Raw genomic sequence first — 22,865 nt, forward strand, 5'->3', positions numbered from 1 at the left:
CCTGATGAGCTTTTGAGCCAATGTGGTGTCGTGGTTAGGGTGTTTGACTATGAGCACAGAGATCCATATTCAAATTCCCAATAAGGCAATAAAAAAATAATAATCTTGGGCTGCTCTCGCTGTCAATCACCCTAAACTCTCTTACAATATAAAATGAGTGTGTATTCTGTCATTGACAGCACAGAGGTCAGGTAAGACATATAACATTGTTATAAGATTTCTGGGTGGGGTTCTTCCCATGTGTTTCTTCCAAACCTGTGATCATGTATCTGCAAGTTTAGAATCTATGAGGAAACCTACTGAACCAGTCCAACTAGCTGTAAGATAAAGGCCCTAGCTGGCTAGTTAAGTACCACCATTTACATGACCAAAAGCGCTGCCCTGTTGCCATAGAGACAAATGGCTGGGCCTTTTCCCACCTCACCTGTCACATCGTCCTAGGATGGAGAACAATAGGATGGGAGGCAGTGTGTGAGAGTTTGAGCTGTTGTTGGAAGCTGGAGACACATAAGCTTGTCTTCCTAAGTCCTGGACCCACAGTTGTGGCTTGGAGATCTCCTTGGGAATGCATAGTCATGGGGAGCCAAGATCTACTGTGATTCCCCTCTATTCTATGCTCAGGCTGTATGTATGTATGTATGTATGTATGTATGTATGTATGTATGTATGTATAAAAGCATCACAGTCTCCATGGACCTTCATTCCATGGAAACCATGGGTTTGTTCAGGTCCCCCCTGCAGTCTCTAACCACTCAGAGATTGGGGTGCATGGAACAATACAAACAAGCTTCTCAACATCATTTCACCAGCCCATCATGTGAAAACCACTCTTTAGGGCACAGGTGAGCACCCCATGGACTGTGCAGGCCTTCCTTGAAGTCTGATGTTGATTCTACCCAGCTCCCTTCCAAAATTGCTCCCTCAACCTGACCTGCCTTCAGCCTGCCACAAGTGGGCAGCCCTTCCTTGTAGCTTGATATGGGTCTCCCAGCTCCCCACACATTTATTTTTTTAATTTTTTTTTAAAAAATGGTAGACTGCAGACTTCCATCAGCCAAAGTGCAATATCTTTATTTGTTCCACCTTCTCCAGCTCATGCTTCCCTTGATATTCCCAACCTTGACAAGAGAGGAATCAGAAACTAATTGCAATAGAAGACAAGCTGCTGATTCATTTACATGTCTAGATCCCTGAGGATCCCAAGAAACTGAGATCAGGAAGGACTGTGTTACACAGCAAAGGGTTGTCAGAGAGATTTAACAAGTGGCGGATATGACCTACTGAAAGCATTATTTTAAAAGTATCGTCCAGGAGCTTATGGTTAAAATACTTATTCAGTACAATATTTCTCTTGGATGTGAGCAGCCCTTTTTGAAGAGGCAGCTTGGGGGTCCTTAGAAAAGTTATCTTAAGGGCTTTATAGCAAACAGAACAGTAGGAGTGGGAAACCTCTGGACCCCCAGCTGTTGTTCGACTCCAATTCCCATCACCCTTGAGCATTGGCCATGTTGGCTGGGGCTAATGGGAACTAGTGTCCAAAAGTCACAGCTTTCCCATCATCTTGTGTGTCTTGCCTGGCCCCAGTTTGGTGCCTCTCTCTTCCATTTCTGTGGTGTTTTCTTGAGAGAACTTTCTGATGTGCCGTGTGCCTACATTCCTAGACCCTCCAATTGCTCCTGTTTTCCCGGGACAATCCTGCATTTACAGAAGCCATCCTAGTTTCTGATTTGATCCCAGAATGTCCCATGTTTCCCTATTTTCATCAGAGAAATTTTGGAAGATATGATGTTATCTGCCCCCCCCGAGCCATCTGAAGGCAGCCCTATATAGGGAAGGTTCTTTTTTTAAGTTTAATGTTTTATTATGTTTCTATATATGTTGGAAGCTGCCCAGAGTGGCTGGAGCAACCCAGTCTAATGGTTGGGATATAAATAGTAAAATTATTATTATGGAATAGGACATCCCTGTCTTCATTGATGAAATGTTGGAGGGTGTGGTCTACCACCCTTAATGGGCTTACTCTGCATTTATCTATTTACTATTTATGTTTATAATCTACCCTTCAAATACACAATGTGAGACTTGCAATAATATTTATATATATTACAAAAACACCACAAAAACATAAAAAGCTTTCTACATGTGGGAGAAAGGAGCAGCAACCTTTCCTACCACTTGGAGCAGGGTTGGGTAGCGTTCGGCTGTCCAGATGTTGGCGGACTACAACACCCACTATCACGGACTACCAGCCATGCTGGCTGAGGCTGATGGGAGTTGGAGCTCCACCACACCTGGAAGGTCACAGGTCCCCCCATCCCTGACTTATAGCTATGAAACTGGCTGCATTTTAAGAACTGCTGGAAATCTGATATGTTTCCCATGAGAATATGGCATAAAACAGTGTTCCGGAAGAGAGCCTCAAACATTTTAGCAGAGAGAATTCCTAAATTAAGGGCTACTGTATGTGTATGTGTATGTGAGTGAGGTGAGGTTGTGGGTGAGGCAACTATCTGAATCTCCTCCAAATGCAACTGATGGTCTGATCCGTTGATCTGGTGCTGCACTGACTTGGTCTGGGTTTAAATGTGTTTTTTGTTGGTTCATGTTTGAATCCAACAACAACTGGAGTTGAGTGGACTTTCCCTCTCAGCACCTCACAACGACCCTTCAAATCATAGAATCGTAGAGTTGGACGAGACACCAAGACTCATCTACTCCAACCCCCTGCAATGCAGGAATCTTGCCCAATGATGATGATGATGTATATTCTCTGGATGTGAAAATATTTAATAGCCAGTATGAGTTTCTGAAAATTCTGCATTGTTATCATCATCATTTCAAATATACCCACACTAGTAGCAGCAGCACTCAATTCGGTGGCCGTCAGTATTTGACAGCACCTGACTTCACTTTAGCAAAATTTAGATTAGCGTCATTAATTGAACCAGTCAGGAAAGTTTCCCTTGAACAGGTGAGAAGCTGAACTCAATATATTTCATATTATGATTTGCGAACTTGTCATATTTCAGGATCAAACCCCCAAGGGAAAGTGCTCCTAATTTTGAAATCTTGCTATTTATTTATCTCAATCTTTGCCAAGCTGTTGCCCTCCAGCTTGGATTACATGTGCTGGCTGAGGCTCATGGGAATTTCTACCCCAAACATCTGGAGGGCACCAGGTTGGCAAAGGCAGCTTTATTGTTTCAGCCCTAAACTGGGCCCAATCCTCTCTGCATCCAGGATTGCAGATGTATTTTGAAATCCAGCATTAATAATAATAATAGCTAAATCGCTGGGTCCCATATCAGTCTTTTTCATAGCTTTGTGTTTTTGTTGTTAACCCAAAACATATTTTTTCTGACCTCTGTCAAATGCTAAAAAGATAAAATACTGGGAGGGAAAGGAAATGGAAACAGTGGCCCTTTGATCTAAATTATTATTGCTACTATGAAAGATTTCCATAGCATCTAGCTGAACATAAGAAGAGCCCTGCAGGATCAGGCTAAAGGTCCATCTGCTCCAGCACCCTATTCTCACAGTGGCCAATACTGGAGGCAGAACATTACCTTACCCTCCATGAAGTTGTCCAATTCTCTTTTGAAGCCATCTAAGTTGGTGGCCTTCGCTAGAGATAGGGAGAACATATGCATGAGAGTGAATGGGGATGCACTGTTACTCAGCAATGCGCAGAATTGGGAGAGGAAGGAAGCAGTCGCTCTGGCTGGTTCCTAGCCCAACTGATGCTCAAACGCTAAAAGTTGGAAGAGTTCATCATGGTTTAGGGCTGGGCGATATCTGGTTTTCAACATCGCAATACATCACCAAGAAGACATTGCAATATACGGATATATCCCAATGTCTGAAATAAGGATGGAGCTATGTAGAGGCATTGGCTGGCTTCACGGTCCCCCCCCCCCCCCCATTGCGATTTTTGCATAACACACACACCATTGCAATATATTGCCAGATCAAAAACTATGAAGCTGATATCATGATATGGACTTCAAGCCGGTTTTGGATTATATATTGATATATCGCCCAGCCCTAGAATGGAGGTCCTATATAGACCTCCAGGAACTATTCATATCACACTCTGGAAAAGGCAAATTATCTTCATGGATTCCAAGGAAATCTGGCAGTCCATCAGACTATCTTGCCTTAAGACTTGCATTTCTCTGGACACTGGAGGCCAGCTTAGCAGCCCTCTGTCAGCCCCCAAAGCCCATATGAGATAATACAGCCCTCTGAAAACAATCTGATACAGGTGGAGCATAGGAGAGAGCAGTGCCCCTTGACCATGAGAGAAAACTTATTTGGTGAGCTAAAGAATGACTCAAGGTAAACACCATCGAGAAAGATGGGTTCAAAATGGCTGCCATTGTATTGGCACCAAACACAATGTCATGAGCCCACGAAAAGGCTCGCACACAAATGGAACTCGACTTTGCTTTCTCAGTGCAGAACTGTCTTAGGATACACATTAAGCATAACACAGAAGAACTTTGCCTTGTAAAATGGCTGCAAGTTCCAGCTACCCCAAGTCATGTGCTACAAGGCGTCTGCCAGGAAAGCAAGGTTACAAAAAAACCCCGAAGGAGAAGTGTGCAAATAAGGGCATGCTTCCAATAAGCAAAGTGTGTTATGCAAGAGCATTTACCATGTGAACTGCAAAACTGGTGGTTTCAAAGCATGTGTAGGCAGAAGCCTAATTCGAGTGGGGGAAGTTGTATGAAAAGACAAGGGCCAAATGTATTTGGGCAGGACTGAAACAGCAAGGGGGAAAGGAATGAGGTTGAACACCATCTCTTCTCCTTTCATTCAAAGGAGCAACCCAGCCAGCAACAAGGGCAGGAAGACTGACCCCCCCAAGCCTGCAGCATCCCCCTTTGTAGGATGTTGGCTCTGACGCCCTTCAACTTTCACAGCAGTGTCTCTGTTCCCATCTCTCACTGGGCTCTCACTGTGGTCATGATCATGGTCGTGGTCATGGTCGTGGTCATGGTCGTGGTCATGGTCATGGTCGTCATGACTACTTGAAGGTGGGCTCACAACAACCGAACGGATTGGCTTGCCGACCGTGGAAGGGGCTGGCGCACTGTTGCGAGTGTGTGCGGAAGTTGTGGTGGTGGTGGTGGCAGTGGTGGCAGCCACAGTGGCGTTGGTACCTTGCCCAGGCATGACTGCAAGTCGTGGGATCTTGGGAGCGAAGTAAGTTTTGTTGGAGAGATCGACATTGCAGAGGCTTCCAGAGCAACAGGAACCCATGACGGTGATAGCTGGGCTACCTTTCGTGACCTTGGTGCAGTCCTCATCTTGGACACAGCCCTTGAGGGGCCTAGTCAGTGAGAAGTTCCCTGGAAAAGATTGCGATGTTATTCATTTTGGGTTGTGGTTTTTTTTAAATATTGTAAACCGCCCTGTTTTTCTCAGATGAAGAGCGGCATAGAACTTCAATAAATAAAGAAAAATAATGGCAGCATGAAGAGGGGTAACTGATCTCTTTTGCACATGCTTGATTCAGCCCAAATCTATCCAGTCCAGTGTCAAACACATCATGAGGTCTGACCCTCTTACTCCAGTGTTTTTCTCTCACCCCAAAAACAAGAGGCATCAGTCAAGTCCTCCCTTGCTCTGGGGTACAACATACCCCTTAAACCAGCAAAATCAAGAAGATTGCTTACAGGTAAGAAACTCCAGCACTTGAGAGTTTTATGGAAACCCTCTTACAGAAACTCCCAGGCTACTGGATGCATTTTATCCCTTTTTAAAAACTCATTTCAGATAGGAATAATGCATCCACTCCTTCCAGGGGGGCTAGATATTGTACGGCTGCATGTAAAACTTGCCAGGGACTAATTCTAGCAAAGTCATAATTTTGCTTTTGATGCCTAGTGTTCTATTACATGATGCAGTTCCTAGTATTGTTATGGTCCCGTTTTGTTTTGTTAGGTACTATTTTTATAGTTTCATTTTTGAATACTGCTGGTCCTTGGCTGTCACAAAGAGATTGATCGATCAAAGCTCCAGCATCTGACCTGCCAAATTTCACCAGGCCCATGCAAATGCACAAAGGACCCAGATTCAATGATAGCTAGATTAGATCCCCGACGGAGCCCTTACCTGCTTTCATTGTGACATTTCCATGGAAACAGCCCCGGAAAGAGTCATAACATTTGACTGTGGTAGAGTTGTCCAGTGAACACTCATTGCCGTAACAGCTGTAACATTCCACGCCATTCGCAACCCTGGCACTCTCATTACCTAGAAGCAACCAAGGATGCATATACATATATTTAAAAAGCAACAGGCACTAGCATGGATGAAACACCTGGCTACACACTGTAAATCAAGCTTTGCCAACCTGGGACTACAACTCCCATATGCTCCAGCCTACATACTTAGGTGCTGGCCTAGCTATTCCAACAATTGAATCCTTGCTGGATCCAGGAATCAGGAATCAGGCATACAGCCTAACCCCAGCGGTGTAGTTAGCCGCTCAGGTGCCCATAGTGTTGCATGTGCCCTCTGCCCGGGGGCGGGGCAAGCCACCCATTGGGTGGGGCGAGCTGAGGCAGGGCACACTGCATCGAGCCTCACCACTGCCCCCCCCCCAGTTGCAGGGTGGCTGAGGCAGAGGAGGCGAGTGGATGCAAGCCCCATGCTGCCATTTTGGGCAGCTTGGAGCCTGCAGGTGCCCGAGCCACTGTGTCACTCCCAGGAGAGATCCGTGGCTTGGGCACGCTGCAGGCCCCACAGTAAATGCTGCCCCCTGTGGTGTGGCACCCAGTGTCTTTGCTCTTGATTCCAGCAATATAGTTTGTTGTTCTGTTCTGCATTCATTTTGGGCTGACTGTTTCTCTGAATTAACTTGACAGTTAAAAATGCCACAGACTTACATAGCCCATAGCCATTTTGTCACCCCCTCAGTGATGACACCCAGGGCGGTCTGCACCCACCGCACCTCCCTTCCTACGCCACTGCCTAACCTCCCCTCCCCAAACTCACAACAGTATTCTGACTCAACTCCTTGTCCCAACAGGATGAGAAGGTATAAGCTCCATTTCTCAACCAAAGGAGGACCTTCATTCTTGCACGGGGCTCAGATTCTCACCAATGGGTTCCAGCTCCAGGTTTTTGATGTCCAGTTTGGTGTTGCAGTGGCTGCTGTTGCACTGGTGCAGCTGAGAGAAGGCCAAAATGCCGTGCACATCTACTGCTTTGTCGTTGGTACCTGGCATGCCCAACCCGCAGCCTTTTTCGCCAACCGAGAACTTCCCATGGCCTGCAAACGGGACAAGCAGAGGTTACACAGGGAGACAACAAAGAGGCACTTCCCAAAGGCTGATCTACTCAGAGGGCTAAACTGCACATTTCAAGGGAGCAAAAGGCAGGACTCTGCAACCTTGGGTGTCCAGCTGAACCAATTACTCAAATCTGAGCCAGTAGTTAGTAGTTCAGATTTCACTCCAACAGCTTCTCCCTGGAAGGTGTGAAATAGCTCGGTTCCTTTGAGCATGGAGCAATTACAACCAGCACCTCCTGTCCAACTTGGAACACAGGAAAGGGATTGGAGTGCTGAACTTTTCTGGCACTTCTCCTTTTGTGGAAGATAGAGATATCATCCTTGACCATCTCCATGCTGTTGGGGTTGATGGGATCTGAAGTCCAACAGCAGGAAGGTCACAAATTTCCCCGACCCTGGTTTAGAGCCTGAAGATGACGGGCCGCCTACTCACTCCATTCCACAGCTGCCACCGTTTCCACGCAGACATGGGTAGATGCCGGGCACTCCACTTTCTTCATATTCTCTGCATTGCATCCACCGTCGCCCAAGTCGACGCAGCTGTGGCACTCCAGTGCCAGGGCATCTGTAAAGGAGAGGGCAGGGAGGGGGAAGATGCAAAAAGTAGATTTACGATTCTCCTGCAGCAGTCTCTTAGACTGAGAGGATTACCAAGCCCAAAAAAAAAAGGAAAAAAAAAAAGGTGTCATTTGATTTTCTCAATGGAAAACAAGATTGGCCCAGGTCATTGCCCCATCAAGTCCAGCATCCTGTTTTCACAGTGGCCAACCACATGCAGGACCCAAGAAACACAGCACTTTCCTTCTTCTATGGTTTCCAGCAAGTTGTATTCAGAGGCATTACTGCCCCACAACAACAAAAATAATTGATATCAAGCATTTCTGAAGAAATGATGTTTGATGAAAGAGATGGTTGTGAGATAACATTGCAAAAGAACAAAACAATTCCTCCTTTGGCTAATGTAATGCTTAATTTTTTTATATTAAAAAACACACCTCCAGCTCTGTTGGTATTGGTTTCCCACACTACAAAAACATGTTTTTATAATTTGCAGAATGACTGGTGTTAAAAGAGCGGGACCCTTTATGCTGACATCCGACAACTTTCATATGTTCTGCCGGAAGACATTTGGCAAGAAACCCTGAAACAGATCAGATATATGGCTAGCTACAAAATCCAAGTACTCCCAAACTTTAGGAGGGTGTACTATGTACTTTAGCAATATTATTTATTAGTTCTGTTTAATTAAGAAGTCAGTAAAGTACAGCTCCAAGTGTATAAAGAATCGATCTGTTCCTGTTTCAATACCAAACAGAGAAGAATTGGACACTGATACAAATGATTGAAGGAACATCTGGAGCAGAGATCTGATACAAAGCATTTGGGGTGTGTGTTGGGGGGAAGCATGCAGCACAGTCCTCTGCACAACTCTGCCATCTTAGAACATACACACATGGTGGAACAGGACAACACTGCTGCTGCGACTGGGTTGCAATGTGTCCAAAAGGCACCAGCCTGAACCTTTCTCCCTGACGCCTGTTTTCTGTGTGCTGTAAGAGTCAATTTCAAACTTGCAAACCTCAGCATACTACACTGCCCTCTGCAGTCTGAAGTGGTACAGGGCAGGGAACATCTTACCACTTTACGGAACAAATAAAATAGCTCGTGTCTCTCCCAGCAGGCAAATTCCAATGACAGTAATAGGGAGGCAATCCCACACAGGGTCAAAGGGGGACTGACAATAATCTTAATGGATTTTTTTTTTATCATAGAGACTCTCATCCAGCAAGATTTGCAGATGGTTTTAAATATTTTATTCTCTGAGTATTTTGTTTGGTTGGCGAGGGTTTGGACAACCTGTGCTGCTTTTGTTCTTTTTATATATTGGAAGGGACAATCCAATACTCCAGGGATGAGGAACCTGTGGCCTTCCAGATGTTGCTGGACTACAGCTGCCATCATCCTTGATCACTGGCCATTCTGGCTGGGGTTGATGGTGAGGCATCTAATCATAAGCCTGCATTTTTATTAAAGCTTATATTTTTTGATCAGGGCCTGTATCTTAAAAAGCTTAAAGATTTTCAAATGTTTCATGCCAGGCAGAAGAGCAGCTGCCTAAGAACCTTGGCAAAATGTTTTTTCTCCTAGACAAGGGGGCCCCCTGATTTATAGCAGAAAACAATTCTCAAAGTCGTAAAAAGGGAATTACAGGCTGACAGCCAAGGTTACACTGACCCTACAAATTAAGGGTGGATAAATAGTAAAATGAGCCATATCTTCTTCCTAAGGTTAAGAAGGTCAAGAGCAGTGAAAAAGACAACTGGCTTGGCTGGAGAAAGAGAGCATTTTTGGGAAGTCTTTTCTAAAGCTGTTTCTTTCTTAAACTAAGATCCTTTTAAGATTTCTTTTCCTTTTAAAAGGTTATTTATGTATTAAATATATTAGTTTAAATATAATTATGCAAAGGATTTAAGAAATGCTAGATTCTTATTTCATATAGTTGTAAGAGTTGTAACTATCCTGAAATTAAGTCAGCCACCAGCCCAACCTCCTGCCAGACAGGAGACGCCATCGAGCACTCCTGATATATGGTTGTCAGGCCTTTTGTTTAGAAACCTTCAAATGAAGGAGATCTCTCAATGTTGATGTGAACTCAAAATCCTTGACATATGTTTAAGATAAAAATTCAAGATTAACCATCTGTTTTGGAAGGCAATAGGGCAAGGAGGGCAAGAGGTGAGCTGGTAATTAAGATTCCTTGTTGAGACACATGTAAGATATATTACTACTTATTTGTCATTTATAGATAGAAGAATATATAGCTTTTTGATTCCCATAAAAGGGCAAGAGGAAATGGGTGTATCTTTTGTGATTGGTTCTAGCAAATAGCCAATAGGAATTTCAACCAGGCTGATTGGACAGAGGCAGCCACAGGAGAAGCAAGGGGGCTGGATTAAGGAAATATAAGTGCTGGCCAGAATGGCAAGAGGCCAGGCCAGAGCTTGGTAACCATATACCACTGTGCCTCATATTTATTTGTCTGACAAATAAATTATTATTTTAATTTCTCTATTGCTGCATTGAATATTTCATTCCAGCTAAGCGTTAACCACAAGCAGGGTGCTACAATGGGAGTTGGAGTCCAGCAACATTTCCTATATTTCCTGCTATACCCACTGGCCCAGGGGTAAGGCCCATTGTACTCAATGGGATTTACCTGTGAGCAGACATGTTGTCCTTGTAATTGTTTTGCTTTGCTTTACCTCATGTGAGGAACAACAGCAACAACTTGATTTCTGTAGCACCCTGTGTCACAGGGAAGGCTAAGCAGTGATAAACATGCACTAATATGATAAAGAGGAAGCATAACAAATTGTACTTATTCTTTTATTTATTCTGTGGTTTCTTCTCAAAGTTCTCATGAGCTGCCTCTGGAAACTGGGTTTATTGGCTCTGATAATAAACAGAGATCAGGAATTATTTTCTGCATAACAGCTCTGTTTGTTTACCAAGCTGCAACCATGTTGAGAATTCTGCTAGAGGATTCTCTGATACTGCTAGCTCAGAGGTAGCCAAATGTCATCCAGATGTTTTGGACTACGATTCCCACCATCCCTGCCCACTGAGTTGGCTAGCTGGGGCTGATGGGAACTGGGGCTCTAGGAGGGCCCCAGGTCAGCTTGCCCTGCCCTAAGCCTTTCTGCGGAACAACAGCTCCCTGGGAAAGGAAAATGGCCGATAAACAAACCAAGCCTGTGCTGTAGTTTGTGCCCTGTGTGGACTTTCCTTTTCGCTCCCCCACCCCTCTCTCTGGACAGGGCGCTACCACCAGGCAAAGAATGTGCAGCTGAGCAAGTGCAGATTTCGGTTCCACGTCATGGGTGGCGCCAGCAGTCTGCCAGGTCAGGCACATGCTCAGGCCCGCAAAAGTGTGTCACTGTGCTGCCTTTGTGTGCATACTTCCTCAACCTAAAATCTGAGGAGGGTTGTTTTTTTTTAAGTGTCATTTCACTTTATGCCTCATTCCCCTGTGCTTTTGCCCCTTCGTCAGTCTCGGCTCTGCCTGCTCCTGCCCACCCTGCAACGACCACCTGCAAATTGATCCTGCCTATCCACTCCCTTCTCCAAGCACCTTCTTCCTTGTCTTTCCTCCATCCCTCTTCCTGTCTGCTCCGGTTCTGAGAAGACCCCACCCTAGGGTGGGGCTAATATTAATAGAGACGCTCCCAGCTGTGTAAGAGCACCCCAGGGCCTGCCTGGATAGCTTTCAGTCACAAGCTCCACTGCACTCTCTGTTCTCCCCATGGCATCCACGGCTGCTCCTCCAAAACTTCAGGCCTTCTGGAGGGATATGAAATATGCAGACCTTCCAAGTATCCCCATTTTCCAGGGACAATCTGAGATTTATAGAAGCCATCCCTGCTTCTAATTTGATCCTGGAATGTCTCACTTTTCCTTAAGACATCCCTATTTTTATCAGAAAAATGTTGGAGGGTATGGAGTTATGAGTTCCTCGAGCCAAGGAGATAAAACCTTTAGAAGACATCTGAAGGCAGCCCTATATTGTGTGTGTGTGTGTGTGTGTGTATTCGGTTATTTTTTTCTAAAAGAATTGGATGTCCCTATTTACATAGGAGCAATGTTGGAGGGCGTGAATATGGGGTAGCTTGTCTTTGAAGGGGCACATTCCCAAACTGACAGCTCCAACCAATTGCACCTATCCCCTCAGGCGACACTCCTCACTGGCTGTGGCTTTGAATCCCTCCTTTAATGTTTTTGCCTGGCTGGAAGGTGCCTTTGAACCCTTTGGTCACCTGGATGGAGGACAAAGAGGAATGTGCTGAGAGCGTCCGCAGAAACTGGTCCACTGCCCAAAGGTTAAATTATCATTTGTTGCTCTGCCCACTTCTGCTTCTTGCAGCCCCGCCCATCCTGGCATGTGGCCAGAAGGTTGCCTGGAAGGGAATGCGGCTGTTGGGCTGGGAAAAATTCCCCAGCTCCTGGTTTACTGGGCAGCTGGGTGTGTGTTGCAAAGCATAATACCAGTGAGACTTGAATAATCCACCACTGTAATTCTCCCAGAGGCAAATTAAGCCCTGAGAGCAAAAGCCACTGTTTTCCTCTCTCTCTGAAAGCCAGGCTAAACATGCAGCTTTCCAGTTTTGTGGGACACCCTTTTTTTTTTTTTTTTTTTTTTGAGGGGGAAGAAGAAGAAGAAGAAGAAGAAGAAGAAGAAGAAGAAGAAGAAGAAGAAGAAGAAGAAGAGCTGGAGGAAGAGTGTGTTAAGCAACTCCTCCTCTTACTGCTTCTCCATGCAAAAACTCCCCCTTCTGAAGCAGGTTTTGTTTACAACAAGCAAAATCAACCATCAGTCAAATGATATTGACCCTTAGTAAAAAAACAAATAAATTAAAAATTGAATGAGAAGAAACAGTTAGCATCAGTAAACCACAACCCCTGTCAATAAAGCCTCAAATGGCAACATCAAACTTTCTGCTCATTAAATGCCCAGTCAAATAAAACTCTTACGCTGGCGCCTGAAACTCATCAGATTAGACACCAGGTGAGAAGCCCCCGGGGAGAGCATGCAGACAGGTTTCTTTGTAATGGCTAGTGAAGAGCCAGTGCAGAGAAGTGGTTAGAGTGTTGTGCTGGGGCTTCAGACAACAGAGTTCCAATCCCCACTCAGCCATGAAGCTCACTGGGTGACCTTGGGCCAATCACTCCCTCCCTCCCTCCCACCCTAGCCTACCCCACAGGGTTGTTGTGAGGAGAAAACTATGTATGCTACCTGGAGCACCTTGGAGGAAAGGAGGGGTATAAATGCTACAAATAAATACATGTTTGGCCCCATTTAATGCCAGTGAGATTGGGCAGCTGCTGAGAAGCCACATTGCAGCAGGAAGGCCACTGGCAAAATGCTTCAGGACTCCCTCCTCCTCCTCCTCCTCACCATAGTGACCTGCTTTGTCACCTGTCTCTCACTCTGGCCCAGAGGTGAGGAGGAAGGGGTGCAGTTGCCACTGCCTGGTGGCTCGTTGGCTCTACCTGGCAAGCAAACAGTTGGCAGCAATGAGGAGGTAGAGAAGCCACAGCAGCTGGCAACAGTGAGTGGGTAGACATGCAAACTCAATGTGGCCCATTGAAGGTTCCTTTTACAAGCCCACCTCCTGGGGGGAAAACCCTGGAACTGTCAATAAAAATGCTGCTTTTATTTTTTATTTACAAAAAATCTATTCAAACAGGCCACAGGCCTAATTATAGACTTCCTTCTTGACCTTCGCTTTTTCTCTTTGACATTTAAACAGAAGAGGACAGGCTGGGTTTGACCATGAGTGGCCTAAGCTGAAAGCTGTCCTCAGCTGTCTCTCTGTGTGTGGCACTCAATACAAATGGCTAAGCTGTAACTTATTGAGGGGCATGGCTGGTCCTTTCATGAGGGAAGCTGCAACAGTTGTCTCGGGTGGCAAGTACAGTGGTACCTCAGGTTAAGAACTTAATTCGTTCTGGAGGTCGATTCTTAACCTGAAACTGTTCTTAACCTGAGGTACCACTTTAGCTAATGGGGCCTCCCACTGCCACCACACCACCACCGTGCATTTGTTGTTCACATCCTGAAGCAAAGTTCTTAACCTGAAGTACTATTTCTGGGTTAGCGGAGTCTGTAACCTGAAGCGTCTGTAACCTGAGGTACCACTGTATCTGATCTGGCACCCCACCCCAGGACCTCCCAGTTGCTTGCATCATTGACTTCCGGGTACTGCTGCCCCCGGCCTCCACCAGTGTCTGTGCTGCCATTGTGGTTTTTTTCAATGGTCGCTATGAACACTCTTTAAACATAGGGAGGGGAAAGCCTCAAGTACCATGTATACATTGGAAGGGCACAAAATGTCTCCCAGCCACCTTGCCCAGAATGCCTCACACTGTGGAAGGACCCCCATGGCCCTTCTTGAAGCAAGACAGGGAGGGAGGGAAGAACCAGCATTGGTTCATTTGTGGTGGCAAAACCAGGGAAGGGTTCAGGAAAGGAGAGGAAAAGGAGGGGAATAGGGCAGAGACAGAGATAGTGCAATGCCTTGCACTGGCCCTGTTGAGGAGAGCCTAACTTAGCCATGTTGGGAGCTGTAGCTTCTGCTGTCTGCCCATGAGGTGAGGCGAATCTTGGCAGGCTCTTGCTCCTCCAGATGTTTTGTGGTAAAATTCTCCTCACACATGGACAGACACTACAGATGTTCAGCGCCCTTTTGGAATTGTTAGGTCCAGCCCGATAAGCTCACATATTTCCTCCCTTACATTTGTACCCTGCCTTTCTTCCATCATGGAACCCAAAGCGGCAGACATGTTGTTTCTGAGTCAGACTCCTATCCATAGCTGTCAACGTTTCCCTCTTCTAAAAGGGAAATTCTCTTATTCTGAATAGGATTCCTCATAAGAAAAGGGAAAAGTTGACAGCTATGCTCCCATCCAGGCCCTGACCAGAGGCAGACCTGCATAGTTTCAGCAAGGTGGTGGCCTTGGGTGCCTTCAGACCGTACACTGGAACAAGTCTGCGCTTGTTTCATGGCTTCCTGCTTTCACCATACCTCTTGGCGTTCCCAAAGATGTGATGAGGATAAAATGAAACCCTTGGATGGATTCATAACCAGCCCCGATGGGCCTTTGTGATGGGTTGGGAAAAGAAACCCAAGCCAATCGTCTCTATATTGTGCCCTCGGTCAGGGCTGTTTAATTACCAGCCTTACGTTCCACCCTTCTTTTAAGAAGCTCATGGTGACAGACATGAGGTAATCCTCCCAGTTTATCCTCACAGCAACCCTGTGAGATAGGTTAGGCAGAGAAATTGTGATAAGGCGAGGAACTTGTGGATGTTGTTGGACTCTAGGTCTCATCATCCCTGAGATTGACTGAGATGGCTGAGGCTGATGGGAGCTGGGAGTCCCAAAACATTTGAGGGCAAGGGACTGGTTCCCTGCCCTTGGCCTAAAGCCTCACAACAAGCTTAAGAGCTAGGAGAGATCTGAACCCAGGTCTACCAAGTCAAACTTCAGTAGCCACTAACATACCATCCTTGAGAGCAGACAACAGCTTCTCCTACCTCAAGAAGAGGTTGCATAAGACTAGCCAACGGTAATTATGGCCCAGACGAGAGCCATAATTAAGGATACAAGTTCTCCTGTGAGGTGGTTAGACTCATTGGTGGCTAACATTTTGAGAGGTTAAAAAGGTGCTCCCAGTTCATCAGGCCACATGCTTTTATTTTAACAAGTAAATTGTGTTAATGTGGCTGTGGGCTGCAAGCTCCATCTTATGTGTCCTTCAGTGGTGTAGCGTTAATATGATGAAGTGCAACAACCTTATTATTCTCATCAAGTTTTCATGACAGCCCCCAAAGGAGAGCCAAAAAATGGAGCAGAGGAGCTTTATACAGAGTGGGCCCATTGATTCATCTAGCTCAGCATTGTCCACACAGGCTGGCAGCATCTCTCCAGATTTTCTCTCCCAGCCCTACTTGGAGATGCCATAAAATGAACCCAGGAACCTCCTGCAGGCAAAACAGATGCTCTGCCACTAAGCCACAGTCCTTCCCTGATGCAGGTAGCTGTCTTGATCCATGATAGATAGGTTGATATAGATGTGCGTGTGTGCATGTTGCACACACAGCAACAGCATAATGTCCAGTGGATTATTATGCATAGTCTTCACAGAGTAAGACTACGTAGGTTTGACTTGTAAAACACAATAAGCGTCCACAAAAGACCCCTATTCAGCTGAAATGAAGTGTTTAGCTCATGCTCAAAGCAATGAAACTGCTAGCACGAGTTAAGAACCCCATAGAAAATAAAAGAAATATCTGTTTGAATCTCATTCTCTGACTTCCTCTGTGCTAATCTGTCACAAACAACTTGAAAGCCTTGTTATCGCCTCATTCACTTGTTGGAGCAAGGAAAGTCCCTAGTTTACGCTGGCACTCAGGTGACAGGTGCCATCATCACTCCTGCTCTGAAAAAAGTCCCAGATCTGTGCTTCCCTGCACCCCCCACCATTACTGGAGGCATTATCTTCCTAAACAGGAAATGCGTCGTCTAAGATAAAGCTTTCAGTGTCGCATGTATGTGTTATCTAAACACAAGGTGTGCTTTATCTTTAGATTGCCATGATTACTACCTGCTATACCATGATTACTATTAGCTGCCTCCTCTGATTACCAGTTTCAGGAAGCTACTGGAGGGGCTACTGCTCAGTTCCTGCTTGCCAGTTTCTCACAAGTATCTGGGTGGCCACTGTGAGGCCAGGATGCTAGACTACATGGGCAATTGGCCTGATCCCTCAGGCTTCTTCTTATATTATTGATGCAGAGTTTATCAATGAATCAATTGAGCCATTCAGCTGAAATCTAGAGAGTTTCTTTAGTCCTCTGCTAGGATTTAGGCATGGGGGACGCAGGTGGCGCTGTGGGTTAAAGCCTCAGCGCCTAGGACTTGCCGATCGAAAGGTCGGCGGTTCGAATCCCTGCGGCGGGGTGCGCTTCCGCTGCTCGGTCCCAGCGCCTGCCAACCTAGCAGTTCGAAAGCACCTCCGGGTGCAAGTAGATAAATAGGGACCGCTTACCAGCAGGAAGGTAAACGGCGTTTCCATGTGCGGCTCTGGCTCGCCAGAGCAGCGATGTCACGCTGGCCACGTGACCCGGAAGTGTCTCCAGACAGCGCTGGCCCCTGGCCTCTTAAGTGAGATGGGCGCACAACCCCAGAGTCTGTCAAGACTGGCCCGTACGGGCAGGGGTACCTTTACCTTTACCTTAAATAGGTGTATGTGATGTACCAATGCAGGCAGTGCACATTCATGTCCCTCAATTGCATCTTCCATAATACAGGCGATAGGCTCTTTCTCCTTCTCATGCCAGACACTCTGCTATTGATATTTTCAATTCCTATTTCCCGCCCACAGAGATCATGATGAAACAGATACACTTTTCACAGACTCTACAAGAGAGACCCTACCTGACTTCATCATCCTGGGCCCCCCACTCTACAGCATTGCCACTCATCCAGGCCCACCCCAGATTCTATGGGGTTCCATGTTGGCATGATCCTGTTGCCACAGCCAAACGAATGAGTCTTCTATCACCCCTACCTTTCATGAAGAATGTCACCGTCACTAGAAAGACAGATGCATGGAGGAGAAAGTGAGTGCCCATTGCTCTGCTCGGTAAGTCCTCCAGGCCTTGTTTCAGATCTTCCCCACCTGTGCTGGGTGCGTCTTGCTGCCGTCAATGTCTGAAAGATGAAGCTAAGACATTAAATATGAGCAGACAGCTTGGGCGGGGCGTCTCAGGCTCCCCCATGAGACACACCTCCTCTAAGCTGCATTGCTCAGTATTTCGATGATGGCCCAAAGCATCTCCACTCCACCCCGCCCTCCGCCCTCCTTTCTTCATGTTTCCTCTCCAGCCCAGGGCCCATCACTTCCCTTCCTCAGCATTTTAAGGCCGGTTATTGGGAAGGTGTCTCCATCGGGGAAACCTGAAGAGCCAGTTGTGGGATCTCTTTTGATGCTGTTAGCCCAGGGCTTCGAGGCAGGAGAAGATAATTGTGGGCAAGTCTGGGCAGTGAGCGGGACCTGGAGAAAGCACCGCTCTTGCAGAGGTTACAGAAGATGCTGTCGTAAGGCTACCCGGATAAGGAGTTCCACTGTCTCCTTGAGTGGTGCACCATTGGGAGAGGGGGGTGGTTGGAAGGTCTGTGTGCTGGGCCTGGGGGTAACCCGTGTAACGCGATCCAGGTCCGGTCCCGAATCTAAGGGTTCCGCGAGGAGTCAGTCCGACAGGGCCAAGGCAGGACACGAGGCAGGAAACCAGGCAAGGTCAGGCACAGGATCACAGGCAGGTTCTGGCAAACAGCAACATTGCTCCTGCAACCTGGGGCGGGGTCCAGCAGCCTTTTATCTCTGTCAGGGTAACGGCTGGTCCTGGTCCCCTGGTGACTCACCTCCATGTCTTGCCCGAAGACAAGCACTCCTCCTGCGAGTACTCAGGTCTCTCCTTCTCTCAGACCTCAGTCTCTGCAGCTCGGGAGATGTCGGTGGGTTACTAGGCCCAGAGGCCACCTCAGCCTCTCCTGACCCAACCGGTAGTGGAGCAGCTGTAAGTGATTGCCCAGCTGGAGGCAACGAGGTAATCCCCGCATCTGGAGCCAGGGCAAGCTCAGGCCCCTGACTTGGCCCAGCTGGTGCTTGTTGCAGGGGAACCTGTGCAGACTGGAGCTCTTCAGAATCAGGCCCCAGAATAGGTTCAGATGCCGCCTGGGGCAAAGGATCCAGTGTGGACTGAGACTCCTCTGGCTCCAAATCTGAACCCGAGTCCCAGGCCATCACAGTCTGCTTCCATTTGTGGCAGGGGCTTCTGACAGGAACATAAGAACCTGCTGGATTAGCCCTATGGCCCGTCTTGTCCAGCATCCTGTTCTCACAGTGGCCAACTTGCAAGCAGGATTCCAGCACAAAAACACACTCTCTCCACACTGCAGCTTCCAGAAACTGGTATTTCAGCTATAGCATACCCTCCAACATTTCTCAGATGAAAATATGGATATCTTATTTAATGATGATGATGATATAGATATACCCTGCCCATCTGACTGAGTTGCCCCAGTAACTCTGGGTGGCATCCAACCTATATAAAAAACATAATAAATCATTAAACATTGAAAAAATACTTCCCTATACAGGACTGCCTTCAGATATCTTCTAAAGGTTGTATTACTATTTTATTATTTTATTATGTATACCCCGCCCATCTGGCTAGGTTTCTCAAGCCACTCTGAGCAGCTCCCAACAGAATATTAAAAACACAATAAAACATCAAACATTAAAAACTTCCCTAAACAGGGCTGCCTTCAGATGTCTTCTAAAAGTTAGATAGTTGTTTATTTCCTTGACATCTGATGGGAGGGTGTTCCACAGGGCGGGTGTCACTACTGCGAAGGCCCTCTGCCTGGTTTTCTGCCTAGTTACTTATCTCCTTGGCTTGGGGGTTGCATAACTCCATACCCTCCACCATTTCTCCGATGAAAATAGGGATGTCCCAAGAAAAAGCAGGACATTCTGGGATCAAATTAGAAACTGTGACAGCTTCTGAAAATCCAGGAATCAACTCTCCTCAGCTGCTCCCCTGCTCATTCTGAATTTAAGTGATAATGAGGGGGGAGATAATGTTGGAAAGGTATAGTTCTGATTTAGGAACAGCTTTATCTGCAGAAGCTGCCTAGTGGAGCTTTTTGTAGTATAAAGAGAAAAGTTTGTCTTCTGCTAATGCCTGTAAATGAAACAGTTTTTTAGAGGTGCAGCAAAAACCATAGGAAAAATTGGCAACTCCACAAAGCAACAAGGTGACTCAGGTGTAGGAGTGGTCCCTTGTTGCTAAGGTGGTCCCTGCTCCACCTCCAGGATTAGTGTGGATGATTCTGCATCATGGAAAGAATGGGGCTGACTGCATGTGACTCAGCACAGCCAGGAACTGTGATTCAGCACCTAATCTGATTGAGCACCTAACCTGATTCATTGGCCTCCACCTACGACTTTGGAGCATCATGTGACATACCGAACATGCCAGAACACATGCAAACACAGACCATTGCAGCACTCCCCCACGTGGTTGGCTGAACATACGTGATGCATGCCAATCTAGTGTGAGAAATTGGATGTGATGGGTGAACTGGGTGGACAAAATGAAAATGAGAAGATGAGTCAGGACTTCTGGCTTACTTTTTGAGCTCTAGACAAAGGCAGTGTGTGTGTGTGTGTGTGTGTGTGTGTGTGTGTGTGTTGTTTAATAGTGGTTTTCACTTTTTACTGCCAAGGCTCTTACGCTTTAACAAGGACTCCTAGCCATGATGGCGATGGTTTGTCTCCATGATTGGTGGCAAGGGGGATGTGGGGTGTGTGGTCCACCCCGGGTGTCATGCCTGGGGTGTATGTGACCAAATTCCCCTGGGCAAATCGGCGTGGCAGCACTCGCCCTCCCGGCGGGTGGATTTTCGGGATTGGCGTGTTCATTGTCGTGAAAATCCGTCCACTGTTTCGCAAATATGGCCAGCGATTAGACTGGCACCCCCCGGCAAGTGGCGCTCGCATCCCCGGCAGGCAGTTTTATGTGATCGGTGGTTGGATTTTTATGATTGGCAGGTGGCGCTGGCACCCCCGGCGGGCAGTGCTTGCACCCCCAGCTGGCCCTCCCTAAAAACAACCCTCTCTAAAAAGAAAAGCTCAACAATGTCGGTCAACGTTCCCAAAAATTGCAATGTGTGTGGAGGGGGGTGCCAATTTTTTTTTTAATTTTTTTTTTTGCACCTGGTACCACCTGGCCTTGCTACGCCTCTGGGGGGGGGGGCAGTAGTGCTTCTGAATCCTAGTTGCTGGAAACTACAGGAGCTCTTGCAGTTGGGTCCTGCGTGAAGGTTTCCTGCAGGTATCTGGATGGCCTCTGTGAGAACAGGAAGCTGGACCTGATGGGTCTTTGTCTTCATCCAGCAGGATCTTCTTATGTTCTCTTGCAGAAGTTTATAAAAATATGTGTTGGGTGGAGAAAGTTGATAGAGACTAGTTTTTCTCCCTCTGTCGTAACATCAGAACTTGTGAACCCTCAGCGAAGCTGAATGTTGGTAGATAAAAGACAGATAAAAGAAAGTGCTTCTCCACACAATGCAAAGGAAGCAGTGCTGGCCACGTACTTGGGCTGTATCTACACTGATCTGTAAAAACGTTATGAAGTATAACATTATATAACTTTCAATGAAGTTTTCCATTGTCGAAGGCTCACTGCTCTACAGCACCGTCTGGTGTCACATTTTAATACAGTGGTACCTTGGTTCTCAAACTTAATCCATTCTGGAAGTCCGTTCCAAAACCAAAGCGTTCCAAAACCAAGGCACACTTTCCCATAGAAAGTAATGCAAAATGGATTAATCCATGGGTAGGCAAACTAAGGCCCAGGGGCCGGATCCAGCCCAATCACCTTCTAAATCCGGCCCGTGGACGGTCTGGGAATCAGCGTATTTTTACATGAGTAGAATGTGTGCTTTTATTTAAAATGCATCTCTGGGTTATTTGTGGGGCATAGGGATTCATTTATCCCCCCCCCCAAAAAAAGAATAGTCTGGCCCCCCACAAGGTCTGAGGGACAGTGAACTGGCCCCCTGCTGAAAAAGTTTGCTGACCCCTGGCATTAATCCGTTCTAGACTTTTAAAAACAACCCCTAAAACAGCAATTTAACATGAATTTTACTATCTAACGAGACCATTGATCCATAAAATGAAAGCAATAAACAATGCACTGCAGTCACACAATCAATCAATCAATCAATCTGTAGCTGAACATGGCTGTTGACAAAGTACAGTAAATCTGACCCCCTGCTCAACAAGAAGCTGTGTTCCCAACAATTCCACAACTCAGTTTTGGGAACTCCAGGATGTAAACTGGAAGAAATTTACATCCTAGTTGCCTAGACAGGTACTGTTGTAATTATAAACCTATCTTTAAATTATTCACTTTAAGAAAAACAGCTGGAGAGGCTTTTTTATTATTGTTACGGGCCCTGCAGTTACCTGGCTGGCAGTTAAATCTGAACTGGTTTGTCTTGCATGTGTCAATGTGTTCCTCTGGGGTTGTGGGTGTGTGGGAGATAGAATGGGCCAAGGCTATAATCCTGTGAACTTTTCCCTGACAGCATATCCAATTAGACTCATTCAAACTGACTTCTAGGCTAATCTCATGTCCTACTTAACAGAGGCAGGTCCTCTGTTTTGAAGGACTCTCAGAGGACAATTCTCTGCTTGAAGATTTCCTCTTAAACTGTCCAGTTTAGATGTTATTTAAAGAGAAGGATAGAAAGGAGCAAAAATTATAGATAAGTGTATAGTATTGTGGAAAATAAGGGTCCAGTGATAATCCAGTGGCAATCTGGAAATGCCTGACACTGTTGGATAAGTTGAGGAAGCTGAACTTGTATAGATCTGATTACAATTGGGATGGGAAGTCACTGACAATCCCTAGGCACACCATGCTCAACACATCATACTGGGTTTTCAAATTTAGACTCCTACTTAGAGTAGGCCCATTGAAGTTAATAGACATGTCTGACTTGGGTCCCTTAATTTCAACAGGTCTACTCTGAGTAGAACTTATTGGACTACAACCCTTTGCCTGTATGGGCCAATCCCAGCTATGGTGACCTTTTTGAAGGATTTCCAAGCTGGAGGTGGGTTGTGGGGCAGTGAAGATGCCACTATAGCCAGGGGTGGGAGAGTGATTCGCCTACTGCATCTCATGGGGCCAGGTGGGATCTTGGGAAGGTGTGGGATTGCAGGCCCTTTAAATGGGCTGGCTCTGCCATTGGCCTCTTGCAAGTGCTTCATGGATGATGGAAATGGCACATCAACTATCAGGGACTGGCTGGGTGACAAGGAGTGGTGGGAAGCTTCAGCCAAGGAACTCCCTAGGGAAGCCACAGAGGAAGAAGGGTCAAGCCAAGGGGAGGGGTGGTGGGGCACAGAAGACAGATCAGAGGAG

General features: G+C 46.4%; 1 protein-coding gene across 1 annotated transcript; it reads right to left on the minus strand.

The window, feature by feature from the left end:
- Nucleotides 1–1,049: 1,049 nt before the first annotated feature.
- On the minus strand, nucleotides 1,050–17,613 carry LYPD3 (LY6/PLAUR domain containing 3). Its single transcript, XM_079989198.1, has 5 exons — nucleotides 17,435–17,613; nucleotides 7,737–7,868; nucleotides 7,112–7,282; nucleotides 6,121–6,261; nucleotides 1,050–5,354 (listed from the first exon to the last, which is right to left on the minus strand). Exons 1-5 carry the CDS (start codon nucleotides 17,496–17,498, stop codon nucleotides 4,819–4,821), a joined length of 1,044 nt encoding a protein of 347 aa, XP_079845324.1. The 5' UTR covers nucleotides 17,499–17,613; the 3' UTR covers nucleotides 1,050–4,818.
- Between the last annotated feature and the right edge of the window lie 5,252 nt (nucleotides 17,614–22,865).

Source organism: Podarcis cretensis (assembly GCF_951804945.1).
Source record: "Podarcis cretensis genome assembly, chromosome: 8".
NCBI classification, from domain to species: Eukaryota; Metazoa; Chordata; class Lepidosauria; order Squamata; family Lacertidae; genus Podarcis; species Podarcis cretensis.

Excerpts from the sequence above, each read along its gene's own strand:
- LYPD3 (XM_079989198.1), bottom strand. The coding sequence starts at position 17,498 with ATGGGCACTCACTTTCTCCTCCATGCATCTGTCTTTCTAGTGACGGTG. Across the intron at positions 7,869-17,434 it reads GGTGACATTCTTCATGAAAG|ATGCCCTGGCACTGGAGTGC; the intron begins GTAGGGGTGATA and ends TCTCCTTTACAG. Across the intron at positions 7,283-7,736 it reads GGTGGCAGCTGTGGAATGGA|GCCATGGGAAGTTCTCGGTT; the intron begins GTGAGTAGGCGG and ends TCCCGTTTGCAG.